Here is a 20690-nt window from a genome sequence, read left to right as displayed (position 1 = left end):
GTGAGTGCCTTAAAGTCTCTTGTGGAAAAGAATGCAAGATTATCATTGAAAATGACTTTATTATTACTTCCAGAATTATTGGAAGAAAACAGCCCTTGCACAAATGCACAATTAGACATCAAAATCTTTTTTTTTTTTTCTTTTTCAAAGCAATCATTTTACATAAATTGGCATGCAGACCAACGAGAAGAATTACAAAATTAAACCATTATCTCATCTTGGTTTAGGAAAAAAAGCAAACAAAAAAAGTATGTCAAGCCAGAAAAATAAACTTCTCATAAAAATTATCCCATTGATACATAAAAAAGTCAACATTTTCAGAAACATGAAAACCTACAAACATTTTTTTGGGGTGTTGATCACTTCTGTTATACCGTGTGTAATGTAAAAAGAATACAAAACGGTACAAAGCACTCAAATATTCACATACTGACTTATGTTTGATATTGGCTTGTTATATAAATTGAATTCACATAAATAATGAGGCACAGAATGACCAAGTGAGGCATTGGCCTGTTATTGGCATGGCTGAAGAAAAGCCTCTTCATTTTAAACCCAACACAGGATATCTTATCCTCACAATGAACTGTGCTTCTCATCAAGTTCACACTTTTCATTAGACTGCAATCTTGCCATTGATGCAGTTTCCAATGGTTTGCTCAGCATTCGATGGTCATCCGCTGGTCAGCAATGTATTTACAGTCAACTTCGATTTCATCTGGAATGAATCTCAATACAAGGTCACCTATAAGCGGCCTCAGTGTCTCTGCTGAAATCAGTAAACACAGCTGAAGACTCACCAGAGGCTGTTGGCATTGTCAAAAGGCAAAGTTTTCAGGCAAACCTTGAAGCATAGATGTCCTCGTGTTTGGAATGTCAAGTCAAAACAATCCTTCAAAAGCCGTCCCGTCCGATTTGTCCTCGCTGGTCTTATTTCTTAAGACACTGGTACATGAGCGCTCTGGGATTCAGCATGTAGCGCTCAGAGTTGAAGAACTTGAGGTACTGAGGCATAGAGGACCTGGGGGCCATGTACGACATCCCTGGAGCCACGGCCATCGCTTCAGCAAGCTTCTGCTTCATTTCTTTGACTTCGTGGTCTTGTTTCAGAATTTTAACTGTGAAGAAAGACATTTGAGATATTAATATTGTGGCTGATACTAATGAGGATGATTTTATATTCATTTATAGTATGAAACTCTATATTCATTTTAACATCTGCTAAACATTTAAAGCTGCTGTAGGTAACTTTTGTAAAAATACATATTTTACATATTTGTTAAACCTGTCATTGTGTCCTGACAGTAGAATATGAGACAGATAATCTGTGAAAAAAATCAAGCTCCTCTGGCTCCTCCCAGTGGTCCTATTGCCATTTGCAGAAATTCATCCGCTCCCGGTAAGAAACAACCAATCAGAGCTGCGGTCCGTAACTTTGTTTGTGTTCAAAATGTAGAAAAAAATATATAATAAGCGAGTACACCATGAATCCATTTTCCAAACCGTGTTTTTAGCTTGTCCTGAATCACTAGGGTGCACCTATAATAAGTGTTTATATTCGGACTATTTTAGATTGCTTCGGGGATACCGCGGCGGAGTAACCCAGTACCTTTGTAAGTTCTTCATAGACATAAACAGAGAGAAGTAGTTCCGGTTACGATGTTCTTCCGCAAGACGCAAGCAGTTATGTTTATTAACCGCTAGAGCGTCAAAAGTTACCTACCGCAGCTTTAACAGTGTTATTAAATTATTAGCGTTATTGAATTCTAAGATTAAGTGAGAAAAAAAGGGAAAAATAACCTTGCGCTATCTCCAGCTGTCTGCGTGCGTCTCCGAGCGCAGAGAAGAGGTCTAGCTTGAGACGGGTTTCTGCACTCAGGTTGTACTCTAGATGCTGAGCCTTGTCCTGCAAGGAGGAGAGAGCTGAGAGCAAAGCGTCCGCTTCCTGCTCCGTGCATCTGTTCCTCTGGAGGGTCTGGGAGGAGCAGGAGAACATTGCAAGCATGAGACAGGAACACTGCAGAACAGTACAAAATAACGGTGATCAGAAAGATTTGAGGGATTGTGAATGATTCAGGTGAACATTTCGATCCCATTTGTCGAGTTCCAAATAACTGGGCTTTCAGCCTTATAATGTTTAAAGGAATAGTTCAGCCAAAAATGAAACTTCTGTCATCATTTACTCACCCTCACGTTGTTGTTGAGTCTTAAGTGTGTCATTTTTTGTGATATTAAAATAGTTACTTTACTTTCAGACAATGTTCTTAATTTGACTATCAAAGTAGTTTCTGTAAAATGGTTTCTGCCAATTTTTGTCAAATTTGACAGTGTTCCTGCTCCAGGGGTATTATGGGATAGCAAAGTGTCCAGTGGTTGTACAATTAAGAATTTATGTGAGTTTTAATTAATTAATTAATTTTTCACAAACTATTTAATATATTCTGGACTTTTGGGCATCCAACTAATTTATTATTTGAGTATCCAGGGATTTATTATTTTTGCAATTCCTTTTGTTGCTACTTAGAGGCAAAGAAATTACACAGTTTATCTTTAAAGCATCTGTATTCAGTTTTGTGCGTTTTCCTGAGTTTGGAGCCCACTACCATTAAGTGGATAGAGTTTACTGTCATAAATATAGCCTTACATGTTTATTTGTTTCGGTTGTAAAGTAATCTGTCCTTTTTGGCGGAATTTTGTTTCCACTCACCAAACTCCAAGAACAGACATTTCAAGGTAAAAAAAAAAACAAAAACACGTACATACAGTGTGCTTAAATGTTTGTTTTCAGCTTAAGCCAGAGCCATTAAAGCATAATATACTGTTGTTAATTGTAATTTTTTTATGGCGAGCTATTAATTTTTTTCCTAATTACCTAATTTTGTATACACAAATTTAGTTTAATAAATATCTGAGTCCAAGCAGAGTTTAATTATCTTGGGTCTTACTTGCATTAGGCTACTCTGTCAATTCCACAAAAAAAAAAACATTGAAATGGAAATGCTTTCCAATGAGAGAGAAAAATCTTCAAAAGCTTGACTGATTTTCAAATATGATACAAAAATTCTCAGGTTGCACAATAGTTTCTGAAAGATTTGGATTCCGTTTTGGCATGGCTTATGTAGCAGATGGTAATAACAGCATTTAAACTGGGCAAGGAACAAGAAATAATGAAAAAACTAAACAAAACACAGAATCAGCATTCGGCATAGACACTTTCACCCACAAAAAAAAGAAAGAAAGAAAAAGAGACACAGGCTGAACACCTCAGACAGCAAGTAACCAGATCCACAAGTGTCATAACATGAAGAATATAAAACTATGAACCACAACATCCAGCACAGTATGTAACTGAACAGATCTACAAATCACGTTCTTTACCTCCACTTCATTCTCTAGAGCTATCATTCGATTTTCTTTCTCCTGATACTCCAGGTGTAGCTGTTTGTACTCTGAGTCTAGATCTTTAGCTTTTTTCCTCAACATTTGAGTTTCACTGTGTTCTTGCCTATAGTGGACGGAAAAATACAACATTTTACAAGTTTATTTTGTCATTGCTATTCTGCATTAAGAATTCTACTGCCAATTATAGCCATAATTAAAAAGCAGGACATCTAGGCCTAGTCTCAAAGACACAGATTAAACAAATCCAAACATTGACAAGATCAATGTAGGTATGCATTTGAATGTGTTTGCACGATTGCTTTATTACACAATTACCTGAGTGCTGCGCTTCGAAGTAAAAACGTTGCTTCATCAAATTTTTGGGTTCTGACTTCTGCCAGTTGTTTTTCTACTGCAACTCGAGCCTCTGTTTCCATTCGGATTTTCTTTTCCAGCAAGGACCAGTTTTGTTTGTCCTTCTGTCTGGATTTGGTAAGACACTGAATCCTGCACAGCAGAGCCATTTAAATGAACAGTGTTAGATTTTGTCAAGTTGCACATATTCCTAACATTCAAGAGATGTTTTCTATTTTAATATATTTGAAAGTTAATTCCTATGATAGCAAAGCTGACTGTTCAGCAGATGTTATTATTTTAGTCTTCAGTGTCGAATGATCCTTCAGAAATACTTTTAATATGCTGATCTGCCGCTCAAGAAACAATTCTCATCATCAGTGTTAAAAACAATTGTGCTGCTTAATATTTTTTTTAAACTGATTTGTTTTATAGAATTAAGTTCAAAAGAACAGCATTTCTTTTTAAAATGGATTTTTTCCATAGCATTATAAATGTATTTGCTGTCTCTTTTGATCGATTATTATATTGATCTATTTATATATATAAATATATAAAAAATTATTAAAGTGTTAGTGTTATCATAGAACATCCAAAAAACTGCCAACAGTTAGTAAGAAGCATGCATATGTTTGATATTTAAATGCAAGCATCAGTCAAACATCAAGCAGCACAGCATGACCTAACATCAACCCAGAGCTTTAATGCCAAGACCAACAGGAAGCGATCAGAGGACTTACTTGTTTTGCAGCAGTTCATTTGCATGTCTGAGCAGAGAGACTTCAGGGCGCAGACTGTGTTCACTGTTGGTCAGATTACAAATGTGACTGCGCAGCTCTTGCTCGCTCTGTCTGCTCGCCTGCAGCTCTCCCTTCAGCTTCCTCATTTCTTGTTCCAGCCTGTGGAGCAGATGGAGATCACAGTGCAAATGAAATTTTTGAGCTGAATCATTCAGTACTTATAGAAATGAAATAACATAAACATACTTCAGCATCTGCTCAGCGTGTGGGTTCGGAGGACTCGGGGGGATGTTTGACGAGCACCTTTCAGCAGGGTCCCCTGTTGTGTTGATGGCTTTGGGGGCTTTCTGCCTCTTCTCCCCTTTGCTGTTAGGGATATTCACTGAACCTCGATGCACTTTAGGCAAGGAGCTCTTGGAAGGTTTTTGAGCTTTGCTGCTCTGATCCTCCTGAGGTAGGTTTTCAGTAATTTCTAGCATGGATGCAGAGTCCAAATGAAGTTCCCCTCCACGGTGCTTGAGTCCTGGGGTTTGTTGACTTATATCTCTTTCGGGTCTCGCAGGAAGTCTGTGGATTTGAAGGCAGTCTTCCATGGTTTGTTTGTCCTCTGAGGTGATGGAATTGGATGGACACTGGTATTGCATCGGCCTAGATTTGGCCACCTTATATTTGGGATCTGTATAAAGACAATTTTACATTTGTGAGATTCAGCACTTTTTTCTTTTTTTAATGTACTTCATACTTTGAATTAGATTAGATTACTAAATCGAATTGCAATTATGTCACGATTATTTGAGCAATATTAAACTATTGAACTTTTAGAAAGACATCTTGAAAATAGCTACATATTATATGATACTGTAAAATACATTAAACATACCTTCCACCCACAATTTTGGGTACAGGTGGGTGGCAGGAGGTAGGGATTGTTGCAGGAGATCCATGTGGACATCGTTCTCGCTCTGAACTGATTTCTGAGGGCGCAGCTTAAACATACTGGAGAAGTAGCATGTTGCATCAAATCCCATGTACACTAATGGATAACCAATGCTGGAAGAAATTATTATACCATGTGTTACATTACAGTACGAAACACTGCTGGTAAAATTGTTGTTTATTTAAAACCCCATATTACATTCAGCTATAAAATAAATTGGCAATCAGAACCTACCAGTGTGCAGCAAATAGATGGGACAGATTGCATTAGGGCTTTTCAGGTCCCGCAACCGTAGAGAGGCCTCCATATACACTAACAGTATCCATAATGTCACAGATGACATACAGATTCCCTTTTCTGCAAATAAATAAATAAATGATGTGTGTATAAAATGGAAAGTAACACACTCTATTTAACTGATATACCATGCACACTATGTATGTGTAAATAAATGTATATAATGTTTATATCCCTAATAGCCTAACAGGGGCACAATGACTCCTGTAAGTGATAATGAAATGGCAATTAGATTATAGGGCTCACCTGTATGCCACATATAGTTGAGTAAGACATATGTGCTGGCTGCAAAAAACAGCCAGTGTAAGGGTACAAAAATTAAACAGAATAAGTCCAGGGTAAATGCCGCACACACAAAAACCACACAGATGGCCTGTTAAAGAAAAGCAGAGGTTAATTTGTTTAATATAAATGTTTTAAATGGTCATTTGAAATTCAAATAAATGCAGGAACAACACGATATAAATAAAAAAAGAAATGGGAATAAGAACATTCATTTGTAATTATAGATCAGCGTTTGTTATTATTTTTAAAATTAAACAATAATTAAACAATACAATTAAAAAAAAAAAAAAAAAAAAGCCTACCAGTCCATGACAGTGGAATGTGGTGTAGACTGTCCCCAGAAAGAGCCAACATGGCCACAGGTATTCTAGTCTGAACTCCAGAATAAAGTCAGCTAACAGCACCAGCATCCAGACGATCATCAACTTCAGAACAGAGTAGGCGCTGAAAACAGGACATTTCAAATGACTTACCATTTTTTTTTTTTTTTTTTTTGAAAAAATAAGAATCAGTTTTACAGATACAGGGTGTCATTTGAATTAATGTGAATTATTTTTAACTGAGTAGGGAAAAATAATACGACAAATTGATCACTATAAAATAGCATTTTTCTAAAGTCAAATCAGACTGTCAAAACGGAAGTCCTTGTACAACTACAAAACTCGCCTTCTCTGTTTATACTTTTCATGTCACAACTTCATGTTGAAAGAATGACCAAAAATATGTTTCTGTATTTCAAAGGAAAAGGGGACCAACATATACGTGAGATGTAAAGGCACAGAAAACAATCTCTTGAAGACGTTACAGTCCATGTTTTGGTCGCACAATCCCATCGTGTTGCATTCCTTTGTTCGAGCTTTCTGCCTTCCACATCCCTTTGTGTTTGGTAACCACGGCAACATCTCATCTTCTGCATTAGCACCTAAACGTCGAATCTACAGTGTTGCCATGGCTATTTAAAGAACAAGAAACCGTTTCAGGACAAATCCGAGCACGTTCGTTTCACTATAAAGCGTGTAAACACAGCAGGCTTTTGTCCAGATCACTACACTAAGAGACGGGGTTAGTTCATAGTAGGCTACACTGCTGTGTGTTTACCTCCCTAGAAACACTAGTCTGGAATCAGCAAACCTGATCAAACTGAAAATGCACCAACAATTTACGAACACAGCTCTGAATCCTATCAAATATTAAATTAATTGAAAAATCTGCATAATTTACGGCATATTGTGCAGCAAAATAAGCCCAGTGAAAAATTGTATTACATAAACGGCATTCCTGCGCGCATATTGTCTAGTCAGAGGCCCTTGTCAGTTTGTCTGTGTTTCCAGACGTTATATTCTCATGAAGAAATAACATGTAAGATGACGCTGCATCAAATAACATTAATAACAACTAGGTTTACTAATACCAGAACGTTAAATAAGTAAAATACTGAGTTCGGTTAATATGCAGCGCTAAATTCAATCGGAGGATATTTTCATTATCAAAATGTTTTGTTAGCAATATGGCCCGATTCACTGTTTTTATAAGAAATGTTATAGATTCGGCCTTGTATGCATCCATTAAATCACAGCGAGCATTAGCTCTGAACTGAGCCTTGATTTGTCATCATATCAGGAGATGCTGTTTATTTATTGTTTGCGTCAATCCGTTCAGCGCGCTATGAATAGCCAAGCGCGAGCCGTCCAGGTGAAAATGAATAAGAGCAATAACAAAACAACAAAGCAGCGCGCGGCGTCATACCTTTCGGAAATCTTCTCTGTGAGCTTAATCTTTTTCATTTTCCGTAGCCTGCCTATGTCCATGTAGCGTTTCTTCATATTATGGCTTCTGGTCCCTCTGGCTATTTAGTCCATTAAACAGGTAATTGTAGTAAGACTGGAGGTCTCATTTACAGTAACCTGAGCAGAAGCGCTTTGTGCGTTAGTGGAGGTGGATGTGCGCACGCTCGAGAACTTCACACACAACCCAGCGCCACGATGAGGTGCGTGCAAGTACATCTGCGCTGTCTGGACAACAAGGGACTCCGAAATGATGCAAATACATCGTGGCCACATAGATGCGCTATACATATACATACATACATACATACATATATATATATATATATATATATATATATATATATATATAGTATGTTAGTGAGGCCAATTCTTAGTGAACTAGTTAAATAATAAACAGCCATATCTCTATTTGCTTTGCTTTGATTAGGCTCACAATGGAGAGGACAGAAAGACGGACAAACAGACAGATAGATAGACCTGTATCATAGCCGTGTTAAGTAACTAAACAAACTGGATGTAAAGGCTCAATGTCTGACACAAAATAACACTTCCTCTTACTTCCACATGATGGTCTTCTTAGGAAACCAAAATAGAGGAAACATCACCTCATCTTTAGAAAGTGGTGTATAGACAGTCAGTTTTACTAGGTGAACTCCTAGGTACTTCCAAGAGTTCACCGCACCACTTTCCCTTCCTTAATCAAGGCCTGCTGGATATTTTGGAAATATACTGCGGTTCACTATTTTGTGGCTTCTTTTCCTCACTCCACAAGGTAAAGTCTTTCACCAATATTCTGATTACAGACACATCTCAATTGTCTGAATGACCCATCATACCCTTGTGCCATTTTGAGAACGTTTTTTTTATTTGATGATTGTATATTATGCATGCATACAAATCACACTGTCATCAACCATTTGCTTTCAGTTTGTATACAATTCTGAAGTGTTGGAAAAGAAATAAAACAATTTATTGTTTCTTTCGGCAGCTACTGCCATTTTCCATGCAAAAACATGTTTCATTGACCATACTGTCAAAACACAGCAAATATTCTGTCTTTGAAACATAAGCAACATAAAGCACTTGAAAATTATAATTCTTTCAGATGAAAAATGTATGCAACACAATAATGATAACAGGCAACATCCTGGTACCCAGTCTTCTATACATTTCAGTTACTTCCGTTTGTGCGATTGTGCTGAAATAACCTCCACATCCATCTGCTTCCACAGATTGCAGGGTCTTCTGTCAGATTCAGACATTTATTTCTGGGTGATGGGGAATGAATTCTGGTCCATCAGTTCACCTACTCGCTCCTGGAGAATCTGCACGACTTCAGCTAGGATGAAAACGTGTGTGTCGTCCAAATCCTGGATGATAAATTTCTTCCCCAATGCAGATGTCTCGTCCAGATATAGAAGAAATTGCTTCATAGCTGGGTCACTGTTTGATATTTTAAAAGGAGAATCATAAATGATGGAGCACTGCAGCATGACTTTATTTTTAAGATTAAAAAAAATCATAATAATAATAATAATAATAGTTGTTAAACTTGATAGGTCCAAGGTGTCAGTTACAGATGGCACTGAAGAAATACTATAGTCAGTCAACCACGATTATTTTTTTAATTGTTTCCATAACTATGTAACACTTGTGGAAACTGCTCCATGAAGATTAAAACGGCTTTGACTACTGACCTCTTCATCTTTTGTAAGTGTATATGATTGCAAGTAGATTTTAAAAATTCATGTTTAATTCTAAGTTTTAAAATTTGAATCAGAAAAAAATAATTATTAAGGAATCCACCTTAGTTTTACCGAACTCTTTAAGTTGTTGTATTTAAAACTTACCATTCAATGAGAACTCCTTTTAAGACATTAACCATTTTGGACGGGATGGGTTAACAGTTCTGGTTCTTCAGTTAAAGCCTAAGTATCTACAAAAGGCAAAATTGTTCTGAACATTAGAAATAATAACAAAAAATTAGCAGGTTACCATGAATGTTTGTAATCTTTACAAACGTTTCACATACTGAGACGTATCTCCAAACATAAATACGAATCCTATAAAGATAGAAACCAGCGGTATGAAAAATGAAAGAAAATGAAAATAAACTCTTACATGATTTTTTGTGTTTATCTGTCAATTTGTTTTAATCCAAGTGTCCACCGTCTAATAACAATAGTCTTCCTCTACTACTGACAGACGTTTGATCTGTGCATTCTACTGCCCTCTGCTGGCCTGAAGCGCACTGCTGCTATGAAAAGAGAAAGTTATAGGATTTAAATACACAGGTGAATCACAATAAAATATAATGTCGTGGAAAAGTTCATTTATTTCAGTATTTCAACTCAAATTGTGACACTCGTGTATTAAATAAATTCAGTGCACACAGACTGAAGTAGTTTAAGTCTTTGGTTCTTTTAATTGTCATGATTTAGCTCACATTTAACATATCAGAGTACTTCATTAGACCAAAAAAATATAAAACCTTTTTTTAGTGAACTGTTGGCCTTATGGAAAGTATGCTAATTTACTGTACATTTACTCAATACTTGGTAGGGGCTCCTTTTGCTTTCATTACTGCCTCAATTCTGCGTGGCATGGAGGTGATCAGTTTGTGGCACTGCTGAGGTTGTTTGGAAGTTCAGGTTTCTCTGAGAGTGGCCTTCAGCTCATCTGCATTGTTTGGTCTCTTGTTCTCATCCCTCTTGACAATAGCCCATACTGTAGATTCTCTCTGGGATTCAGGTCCGGTGAGTTTGCTGGCCAATCAAGCACACCAACACAAAGGTCATTTAACCAACTTTTGGTGTTTTGGGAGTGTAGGCAGGTGCCAAATCCTGCTGGAAAATTAAATCAGCATCTTAAAAAAGCTCGTCAGCAGTAGGAAGCATGAAGTGCTCCAAAAATTCTTGGTAAACGTGCGCAGTGACTTTGATTTTCAAAAAACACAAATGGACCAACACCAGCAGATGACATTGCACCCCAAATCATCACAGACTGTGGAAACTAAACACTGGACTTCAAGCAACTTGGGCTATGAGCTTCTCCACCCTTCCTCCAGACTCTAGGACCTTGGTTTCCAAATGAAATACAAAACTTGCTCTCATCTGAAAAGAGGACTTTAGACCACTTCATAACAGTCCAGTTCTTCTTCTCCTTAGCCCAGGTAAGACTCCTCTGACGTTGTCTGTGGTTCAGCAAATTCCTTGACATGTCTGTGTGTGGTGGCTGTTGATGCCTTGACCCCAGACTCAGTCCATTCCATGTGAAGTTCACTCAAATTCTTCAATGGATTTTGCTTGACAATCCTCATAAGGCTGCAGTTCTCTCATTGGCTGTGCATCTTTTTCCTTCCACTCAACTTTCTGTTAACATGCTTGGATACAGCACTCTGTGAACAGCACGCTTCTTTGGCAATGAATATTTGTGGCTTACTCTCCTCGTGAAGGGTGTTAATGATTGTCTTCTGGACAACAGTCAGATCAGCAGTCTTCCACATGATTGTGTAGCCTAGTGAACCAAACTGAGAGACCATTTTTAAGGCTCAGGAAAACTTTGCAGGTATTTTGAGTTGATTAGCTGATTGGCATGTCATCATATTCTAATTTGCTGAGATAGTAAATTCCTGGGTTATTGTTAAATGTGATCACAATTAAAAGAACCAAAGTCTTAAACTACTTCAGTCTGTGTGCATTGAATTTATTGAATACACAAGATTCACAATTTGAGTTGAATTACTGAAATAAATGAACTTTTCCACAACATTCTAATTTATTGAGATGCACCTGTAATGTAAAGTTAGGATACACATCTTTATTAAGTGTGATAAAGATGTGGCAATAATTTTGTCTTGCACATACTCAGCATCAATATTTAGTAGTATGGTCCTATGCAAGTACTACAATTCATCCATTATTACAAAAATAGTGGCATATTACAGCCAACATCAGTACCAATCTGTGTGTCTGAGGTAGGGATACAAAGAAGGCTGGTGAGTTAAGAAAAAAGGCTAGTTTTCAGTTTCATCAAAGAAAAATAAATAATGTAAATAAAACTTACTTCCTACAAATAACTGACATTTTAAATATAATAAACTTGATACTCATTTCTATTTGTTATAACTTCCAGTTAAAATAAATGGCAAAAAGTGCTCATTCCAAACGACTGAAATGAAATACAATACAAGGCAATGCTGAAGCGGGCATTAAAAGTTAAACCCAGAGGTTTTCACGAAAAGCATATTCATATTGGCAATAATAAAAAAACATGAAAAGAAAAATCCACTTGCAATGAACTTTTCATTCATAGTTAACACTATAGTTAAGAATGTAATGGTTGAATCCTCAAGAGGCAATGAAATGAAATGGCAAGAGACCGGATTTGGAGTGTGGACTTTAGAGTTCACTTAATACTCTGTCCTCCAAGAGCATCTTGAATAAACTGTAAAGTACGTTTATAAAGAAATGAGTCCTTTTTTTCTGGCTTGCAGATGTTGAGGTGATCAACATCCACCTGAATGAGGTCCCCAATACCCAGATCTGAAAAAGAAAAAGGAGAACTTGTGCTTTCTGATACCAGGTACCTAAAACTGCTCATTTTTTATGTAAGAACGATACATCATAATCCCGCTTGTTGTTCAATTATTCTGACCTACCTGCTGACTGAGAAGGAACTACCAATATTTTGAGCATCGGCCCAATGGAGGTTGGCAGAGTTTCTGCAAAGCTAAGGACCTTAAACTCTCGTTCCTTTGTAATGTTCAGGAAATTTTCATTCAAGTCCCGTAATGCTGGAGAGTCTGAGTCGAAATAGATGAACAGAACAATGATTTGTAAATGAGATTAAGTATCAATCTGAATCTTATCAGGTGAAATTTATATATTAATATTTAGGAGGGATGACAGAAATCACATTATACCTCTACATAGTTCTTTTACTTCGATGGAGGGAAAAAGGAGATATCGGACATTGACAGAATACCCTGCCATAAACGTGCCGTGATGAGGAACGCTGTAGAACAGAATTCCCTTCGTGTTCTTGATCAGCGGACTGAGATCAGGATCTTTAGAGGCATCTAAGAGCATCTTTTTCACAAGTAAACCTGTGACACAAGTTATGAGTAAGAGTTACTCTAACAGTTATGTTATATATTTATCAGTTGAAATAGAAATTGCAAAATAATCTGTAAAAAACTGCTGTATTGCAAATAATTCAGACACAATTATGATGGAGGTTGATTTATAAATATACTGTCATAGTTGGGTGCTGGTTATTTTAAGACCCATCATGGACTAACCTCCCATACTGTGGGCTACCCAGACCACAGGCCTTTCCCCTACACCTGCATCCTTCAATTTCCTCAGCAGTTCCTGACTCCTGTAGGCCAAGGACTTTCTGTACAGCACAAAAAGCAATGGAAAACATGGATATCGGGTATGCTAAATTGTGTTATATATATGTGCACATCTCTGTTTACATCTGACTGTTTACCTTTGGTTTTCAGCAGGACACTTTGCCTTCCAATCACTTAAATGGGTGTCATACTCAACAGATAGGATTCGGAGGTTTGGACAGTCTGCAGCCAACCATGACTGAAAAAAAAAAGTAAAAAAAAAAAAAAGTTTAATTGCTGACTTTAGACTTCGCTCAGACTTTCAAAATAGCTCTGAGGCCCTGTCATGCCATTGTATTGCATATAATATTTGGGTGACTGTAAACTACTCATAAGTTTATTATTATTTGTTTTAAATCTGACCTTGGGCCAGCATTCAGTGTAGTCCTCTCGAACCCCTTCCACCATGTCATCATCCGTCACGTCAAGATCCTTCTGGCGCCATGTTTTAAAAGCTGCCCCCAAGAGGCCATGCACGAAGAGAACATCAGCTTTGATTGGCTGGCTATAATATATAATATAAAGAATGGAAAACATGATTTATCCTCACTAAACAAAAGATATTTTCAGACACATTTGGCAAAGATGCATTAAATTGATCAAAAATGACAATAAAGACATTTCTAATGTTACAACAGATTTCAAATAAATGCTGTTCTTTTAAACTTTCTATTCATCAAAGAAACTAAAGTAAAAATGTATCACGGTTTCCCCAGCACAATTGTTTTGAACATTGATAAGATGTTTCTTGAGCAGGTAATCAGCATATCAGAATGATCATGTGACACTGAAGACCGGAGTAATGATTTGAATTGCCAATTCAGGAATAAGTGAAACTTTAAAAATATATTACCAAAATAAAATTCAGAATATCACAGTTTTTACTCCATTTCTTATCAAATAAATGCAGACAGGGTAAGCATAAGAGGAAGTTCAAATAAGCATGCATACTTTGTGCGGCATTGTGGGTGCAATATGTAAACACCATCCTGGTACTTCTGTTGTACAGCTTCTCGGTCCAAATTGGCTAAAGCACGGGCAGCAAGAGATGCCTGCAAGATGTATGGTGACTGGATCATCTCAGCCAGGACAGACACCCAACCTAAAGGTCAACCACAGAAGAGAATAAAGAACTACTCTTTTTCAACTCAAAATCAAGTTCATGAATCAGTTGTTCTAAAGTACAACGCTAACCTGACTGTACTATGGCTGTGTGCAAGCTCTCATTCAGGGCGAGATTTCCAATAATTCGCACAATGTTGTGCTGAATTTTTGGAGAGTCTCTGCGAAGCTGGTAGACTCTTTGCAAGAGCTGCAGTCCTCCATTAGCGACAATGTGATCACAATGACTGTGGACCTGTGAACAAAGAACTCTCAAATGCTTTGAACGGATTCGTTTATTACCAACAATGAATAAATCCTTGATTAAAAATGATCAACTGAAGGTACACATCAAGAATGTCATCAAAACATCACTCAACACACCCAAGCATCCTGTCCTCTTTGATCACTGCTTACTTCCTTGCTACACAAACACATGTCACTTTGCAGAGTTTGTAAATCTTCACCTTTGAGTGCTGCACCAGGGCCTGCAGGCAGAACGTCTCCACCTTCTCAGAGGGAGTGGAAGTCAGACTTTGGGCATAGGGCAACCCATTTCCTCCAAAACACCATAGCCCTCCCTATAATCACAGACCAAAATGCACAGCTAACATGGTGGCACTTTTATATGAATTTAAATTTGATTAAATTAAGTACAATAGTGCCCATTCACTTTTTCAGCATTCTTGATTCCAGAAGTGATTTTCCAATAGGGATTTAAAAATGACTTACATTACAAACTTTTGATTCGAAGCAAAACAGTGTGTATATATATATATATATATATATATATATATATATATATATATATATATATACAGTACAGACCAAAAGTTTGGACACACCTTCTCATTCAAAGAGTTTTCTTTATTTTCAAGACTATGAAAATTGTAGAGTCACACTGAAGGCATCAAGGGCTATTTGAGCAAGAAGGAGAGCGATGGGGTGCTGCGCCAGATGACCTGGCCTCCACAGTCACCGGACCTGAACCCAATCGAGATGGTTTAGGGGTGAGCTGGACCGCAGACAGAAGGCAAAAGGGCCAACCAGTGCTAAGCATCTCTCAGGGAACTCCTTCAAGACTGTTGGAAGACCATTTCAGGTGACTACCTCTTGAAGCTCATCAAGAGAATGCCAAGAGTGTGCAAAGCAGTAATCAAAGCAAAAGGTGGCTACTTTGAAGAACCTAGAATATGACATATTTTCAGTTGTTTCACACTTTTTTGTTATGTATATAATTCCACATGTTAATTCATAGTTTTGATGCCTTCAGTGTGAATCTACAATTTTCATAGTCATGAAAATAAAGAAACCTTCTCATTCAAAGAGTTGTGTCCAAACCTTTGGTCTGTAATGTATATATATATTGTTATTCGATGATGTTATTCTCAATGCTTCATAGCGGGTGGGCGCTAAAGTGTTCTTTTGGCATGATTTGTTTTGATTTTCTAATTGGAGGAGATTTCTTTGCAGAATCATGGGTAAAGCAATTTTTTCACCAGGTATTCTGTGCTGAATGGTTATTTCAAATAAATAAGTTGAAAAATAAATTGGGCCGATGACTTCATCAGAAGCATATTCCATTGATTAACGACCTTGTAGCTCACAGTCAGTATTAATACTGATACTTAAGTATTAATAAAAAAACTATGGAGAAAAAGGCCATTTTTATTTCTGGAACTCAACTTTTGCACTCTGTAGCTTGAGTGTGTATGTCTCACCCGTTGAGAGGCTAGTGATTGGCTGCTCTCTCTTAGTGCCAGAGAAGTGAAGTACTTCACACACTGATCCACCTCCGACTGGGGCAGAGATGCCAGTAACTGCCTAAGCCCATCTTCTATTGATATATCCTGTAAACGCACCAAACATTAGCTAAAGTAACTGACATTACACAGCAATTCAATTTGGTTATAGTCTGAATGACATCTACGCACATCTTCAGTGTGCGGCAGTGGAGGAGGAGGGAGAAAGAAGCGCAGGTCCACGTTAGGTATGCGGGCGAGAGCCACAGCTGTGCGCTGATCTATCACCTGTGCTGCAGTCTGGTACTGATAATCTATGATGACAGGACATAAGAGTTAGTGATGTGCTTTTTCTCTAGTGGGCAAAGGGATCTGCGTAATAGAAATAGGTTTTGATGAGCAAGAACAACATGAGTTTTCAGTAAAGTCTGACAATCTTAACATTTTATGACATTTTATAAAAATAAAAAAAAAGATTTAGAGGTGTGCTGCCATCTCTCACCCTGCCAGTGGTGATTCTGGGCCAGTTCCTGCACCGCCTGCTCTCTCACGGCCCGGTCCAGAGAGCAGGTTTTCTTCAGTAGCACCCATAGTGCACATTCGTGAGGGTCTGCGTCTAGATGACTGAGATGCTCTGATAGAGACAAACACCAACACCTGCTTATTTAACATCATACAGAGACATCATAGAAATGATCAATGTTTATTTATAGAGCACTTTTATACTTTTTACATATTTATAGAGATTTAAACACGAGGTTTAGAAACGTGCTGTATAATGAATAAAAGTATACCACCGAATTTAAACGGAACAAAATATGGAAATGATTGAGAAAAAATAAATAAACAAGCAATAGACAATCAGCTTAATATAAGAGACCCAAAATAATATATCTCAAGTAATGATAAAAACCAGGGAGAATAGATATTTCTTAGAAGAAATATAGTATGTAGTATGTACTTATAAAGTCTATGATATGAAAAGTTGTTATGAAGAGGTTTACAAATTAATGTTTTTTTTTAAGATTTTCACCAAAGCTGCCTTTATTTAATCAAAAATACAGTCATACGAAACAGAAATATAACTACAACTAAAACAACTGATTTCTATAAAATAAAATAAAAAACAATTACAGAATTTTCAGCAGCTAATACCTGAATATTATTAGAAAACAGTAGTGTTGAAAATCATATTTCTTCAGGATTCTGCATTTATTTGACAGTTCACAGTCACTTTTGATCAATTTAATCCATACCTCCTAAATAAAGGTATTTATTAAAAAAAACACTTTTCAACAGTAGTGTATATTATAAACTACTCTTTAGCTTCAAACCTGGTGCCAAGTATGCTGCCATAAAAAAAAACACATTATGCATAAGAACAGAACAGAACAGAAAAGACAGTAAGATACCTGCCCTATTTAAAATAGAACAACAATCCATGTCAGTTCCTCTTTGTGCAGCTACAGGTGACACTGAGGTCAGAAATACTCTCAGGCTATGCAATAAACCATACTGGCCCCAAATGTTTTTTCCAAGCATGTTCTTTATTAGAACTATGCTGTTTGTTACACATAGTGCCTACTGTCAACAAATATTTATTTTCAGTATTTTAAAACTACTCACCATCCAAAGGGTGAAGAAGAACTCTTGATGAAATTTCAAGAAACTTTCTAGCTGCTTTATGAAGTTCCTTCCTGGTCTTCAGAGTGAAGCCTGGAAAAAGAATAATGTATGTTGTGGATAATCAATAAGTTCCAGGGCTGTTTTAATATCAAACAATATATCTAAAGTATCCTAAAAAAATTAAATCTAAACTACTCTAAGACAGGGATACAAAACCCATTCAACAACTTGACAATTACTGCACTGATGTCTGAACAAATAACTGTATGTCCTATTATTTTAGTGCTGTTTCAAAGCGTCTCATTTATATCTCTAGCAAGTACTTCTCTTAGCGTTTTGGGGACCACCACTGAGTTCTCAAGTTACTAACACTTTTAGGATGAAGCGTTTATTGTACAGTATTCCTCATTTGCAAGTTGCTTTTGAGGAATAGATGTAAATGCAAATGAATCTTTGGGCTCACTGATCTTTACAAACTCTTTCAAGCACAAACACACACACACAAGTGTTAAACCTTCAAGAATGTACCAGAAGCAAGGCTCTCCTCTTCTCTATTAGTGGTGTGAGTCAGGTAGATGTAGGACTTGTGCTTCTCCTGGAGTATTGCACTGGTGTCGATAGTGATGGCCTGGTTCAGAGTGACCATCTCGTATGTGATGAAAACACAGCCTCTGTGAAAGCAAACCTGATAGAAGTCAGAATATGTTTCTGGGAAGGGTAACAAACCTGGCTTAAAAGATATATCACTTTTAACAACTGCTTCCACTGACATTCCCTCTGTGCTGTATTATATTGTATTATGTATTGTATTATTTTCTTAATGGTTTGTGTAATATATGCAAAACAGCACAAATAATAAACCTACCCCAATACTATTGCTCCTGTCATTTTTGCTATTCTTCCTAAAGACAAAAAAAGAGAAATGAAGACCAGCATTCAGAATTATTCAGTTAAGCATTCAGAATAAATCTGTCAATTTATCTAAACAAATGAAATGTGAATTATATAAGGACACATACGAAGGTAGTAGCACAAAAAATAAAACATATATTTTTAATTTATAATAAATATACACTACCATTCAAGAGTTTGGGGTCAGTGTGATTATTATTATTGTATTATTATTATTATTATTAATTTTTAAATTTAATGTTTTAAAGTCTCCTGTGCCCCATGATGCTGCATTTATTTGCAAAAAAAAAAAAAAAAAAAAAAAAAAAAAATATATATATATATATATATATATATATATATATATATATATATATATATATATATATATATATTACCCACTTTCTATTAGAATATATTTTAAAATGTAATTTATTTGTGTGATGGCAAAGCTAGATTTTCAGCAGCCATTACTCCAGTCTTGAGTGTCACATCATTCTAATATACTGACTTGGTGCTCAATATTAAATGAAATTGTGCTGCTTAATTTTTTTGTGAAAAGAAAACCATGATAATTTTTCACGATTCTCTGTTGAATAAAAAGAACAGAACAGAGTTATTTGGAAGTGAAATCTTTTGTAACATTATACAGTACGTTTTTACTGTCACTTTCAATGCATCCTTGCAAAATAAAAGTATCATTTTCTTTTAAAAACTCTATTGAACAGTAAATATGAATTATTTTGGTTTTTATTTTACGTTTATCTTTATAAAGTTGCAATAAGTGGTTAAAATGTATTCAGATATGCCAAAGTTACAAACAATAAAAACAAAATGTAGGCCCTGTTTGGTAAGTATTCGTGGACAAATACATCAAAGCAGTTTCAAATCCAAATGGCATTATTTTGGGCATCATAAACACCATAAATGCTGTCTTACTAAGGTCTCTCCATGGCAGTGCTCTCCTCACAGCAGGTCCAGGTCCAGGTCCGGTTGTGCTCAACCTCCGGACGCGGATCAGTCGCAGGGCGGACGCAGACATTAGCGGCTTCACGCGCTGAATTCCGACGATTGCACAAATTAATGATGGCCAGAGGACCGGTGAGACATATATGCCCACCGTTTACCACTGCTGGCGATTAAAGGTTATCTTCTTACGCCGATTATAACCTAAATACTTCACATTTAAGAATAGAGGTGGTGGAGTGATGACATGCCAGCAGTCACTACTGTAAGCTGATCTCTCTCTACTCTGTTTTTGAAACAGTTTACGAAACGCACTTCTTTACCTTTAGAGAATGCTGTTATTGATACTGCTCTAAAACATCTTAATTTTATATTAATTCATCATTTGATTTGGTGTAATGACCAGTCGGCTTCCACGTAAAAAGCCGAGTTAACGTTAGTTGGATAGTATTCAATCGAAATTCAATCTCTGCGTCCAAGGTTAACATTTAACTACTGAAACAGTACGTTAAATGTGCCGTTTACCTATAAAACATAAGTTCCTTCCAATAGACGCGGTATAAAAGATCGCTTTTGACAGCAAATATAAACAGGAACTGTTTCAGTTTGAACCAGTCTGTTTGAACGCATATTAACGTAGAGCGTCATTACCGTAAGTTACGCAAATGTCAATGTCACGCGTCAAAATATCCAACCGTAATACTCTAATGCGCACATACATTGTTTAGAGAAATAGGTTCAACCTTGTTTAGCTGGAAGTTTAATCAGTCTTCTCCAAACTGCTATACATTTAGACACTCTAATATGGCAGTCCAACACGTCAGAAGGACGTAGCACATATTCTTTAATTTTATGGTACATAAAATTAATTATAATAATAATTATAATAATAATTATTTATATATATATATTAGGGCTGCACGATTCTGGATAAATTGAGAATCACGATTTTTTGATCTCATATAGAGAGATCAATTATTATTATTACTATTAACATTATCATTATCACAAGTATATAAATTAATTATTTTATTTTGCAAGGATTCTTTAAATTGATCAAGTGTGACAAAGACATTTATAACAAAAATTTCTATTACACACAATTATTGGTCTTCTGAACTTTCTATCAAAGAAACCTGAAAAAAATCTACTCCTCTGTTTTCAACATAATAATAATAATAATAA

The 20690-nt window shown here is 36.4% G+C and overlaps 3 protein-coding genes across 5 annotated transcripts; all 3 read right to left on the bottom strand.

Moving 5' to 3' along the window:
* Positions 1-42: 42 nt before the first annotated feature.
* Positions 43-8012, bottom strand: LOC113063162 (macoilin-like). The gene is given in 12 exon segments (XM_026233382.1): positions 43-1118; positions 1801-1975; positions 3379-3505; positions 3718-3888; positions 4476-4634; positions 4722-5151; positions 5356-5525; positions 5647-5680; positions 5683-5769; positions 5956-6082; positions 6297-6438; positions 7741-8012. Coding segments are annotated over 12 exon segments (1887 nt in total). The 5' UTR covers positions 7818-8012; the 3' UTR covers positions 43-930.
* Positions 8013-8624: 612 nt separating this feature from the next.
* LOC113063197 (general transcription factor IIH subunit 5) lies at positions 8625-10099 on the bottom strand. Of its 2 annotated transcripts, none has more exons than XM_026233424.1 (3): positions 9903-10099; positions 9632-9737; positions 8625-9224 (listed from the first exon to the last, which is right to left on the bottom strand). In XM_026233424.1, the coding sequence occupies exons 2-3, from the start codon at positions 9664-9666 to the stop codon at positions 9044-9046; spliced, it is 216 nt and encodes a 71-aa protein (XP_026089209.1). In that variant the 5' UTR covers positions 9667-9737; positions 9903-10099; the 3' UTR covers positions 8625-9043. The 2 variants fall into 2 exon arrangements, with proteins under 2 accessions (XP_026089209.1, XP_026089208.1); XM_026233423.1 differs by having other exon boundaries at positions 9632-9717; positions 9903-10084.
* A 1370-nt stretch (positions 10100-11469) lies between these two features.
* On the bottom strand, positions 11470-20164 carry LOC113063160 (protein SERAC1). 2 transcript variants are annotated; one of them, XM_026233377.1, is made up of 16 exons: positions 19479-20164; positions 18514-18550; positions 18177-18319; positions 17649-17738; positions 16525-16656; positions 16215-16336; positions 16002-16130; positions 14748-14861; positions 14374-14536; positions 14131-14281; positions 13543-13684; positions 13278-13378; positions 13084-13181; positions 12706-12888; positions 12442-12585; positions 11470-12325 (listed from the first exon to the last, which is right to left on the bottom strand). In XM_026233377.1, the coding sequence occupies exons 1-16, from the start codon at positions 19579-19581 to the stop codon at positions 12189-12191; spliced, it is 1989 nt and encodes a 662-aa protein (XP_026089162.1). In that variant the 5' UTR covers positions 19582-20164; the 3' UTR covers positions 11470-12188. The 2 variants fall into 2 exon arrangements, with proteins under 2 accessions (XP_026089162.1, XP_026089163.1); XM_026233378.1 differs by having other exon boundaries at positions 18177-18333; positions 19479-19579.
* Positions 20165-20690: the final 526 nt, after the last annotated feature.

The sequence above is a fragment of the Carassius auratus genome, chromosome 45 (genome assembly GCF_003368295.1).
Source record: "Carassius auratus strain Wakin chromosome 45, ASM336829v1, whole genome shotgun sequence".
Lineage (NCBI taxonomy): Eukaryota > Metazoa > Chordata > Actinopteri > Cypriniformes > Cyprinidae > Carassius > Carassius auratus.
Note: the sequence above shows the minus strand (reverse complement) of the source record. Positions and strands in the feature narration are given on the sequence as shown.

Bases quoted from the DNA above. Each gene is read 5' to 3' on its own strand.
- LOC113063197 (XM_026233424.1), bottom strand. From the start codon at position 9,666: ATGGTTAATGTCTTAAAAGGAGTTCTCATTGAATG. The intron at 9,225-9,631 runs GTAAGTTTTAAA...AATATCAAACAG, and splicing joins AAAGGAGTTCTCATTGAATG to TGACCCAGCTATGAAGCAAT.
- LOC113063160 (XM_026233377.1), bottom strand. From the start codon at position 19,581: ATGTCTGCGTCCGCCCTGCGACTGATCCGCGTCCGGAGGTTGAGCACA. The intron at 16,657-17,648 runs GTGAGTAGTTTT...TGTCTCTATCAG, and splicing joins TCTTCTTCACCCTTTGGATG to AGCATCTCAGTCATCTAGAC. The intron at 12,326-12,441 runs GTAGGTCAGAAT...TTTCTTTTTCAG, and splicing joins AGTTCCTTCTCAGTCAGCAG to ATCTGGGTATTGGGGACCTC.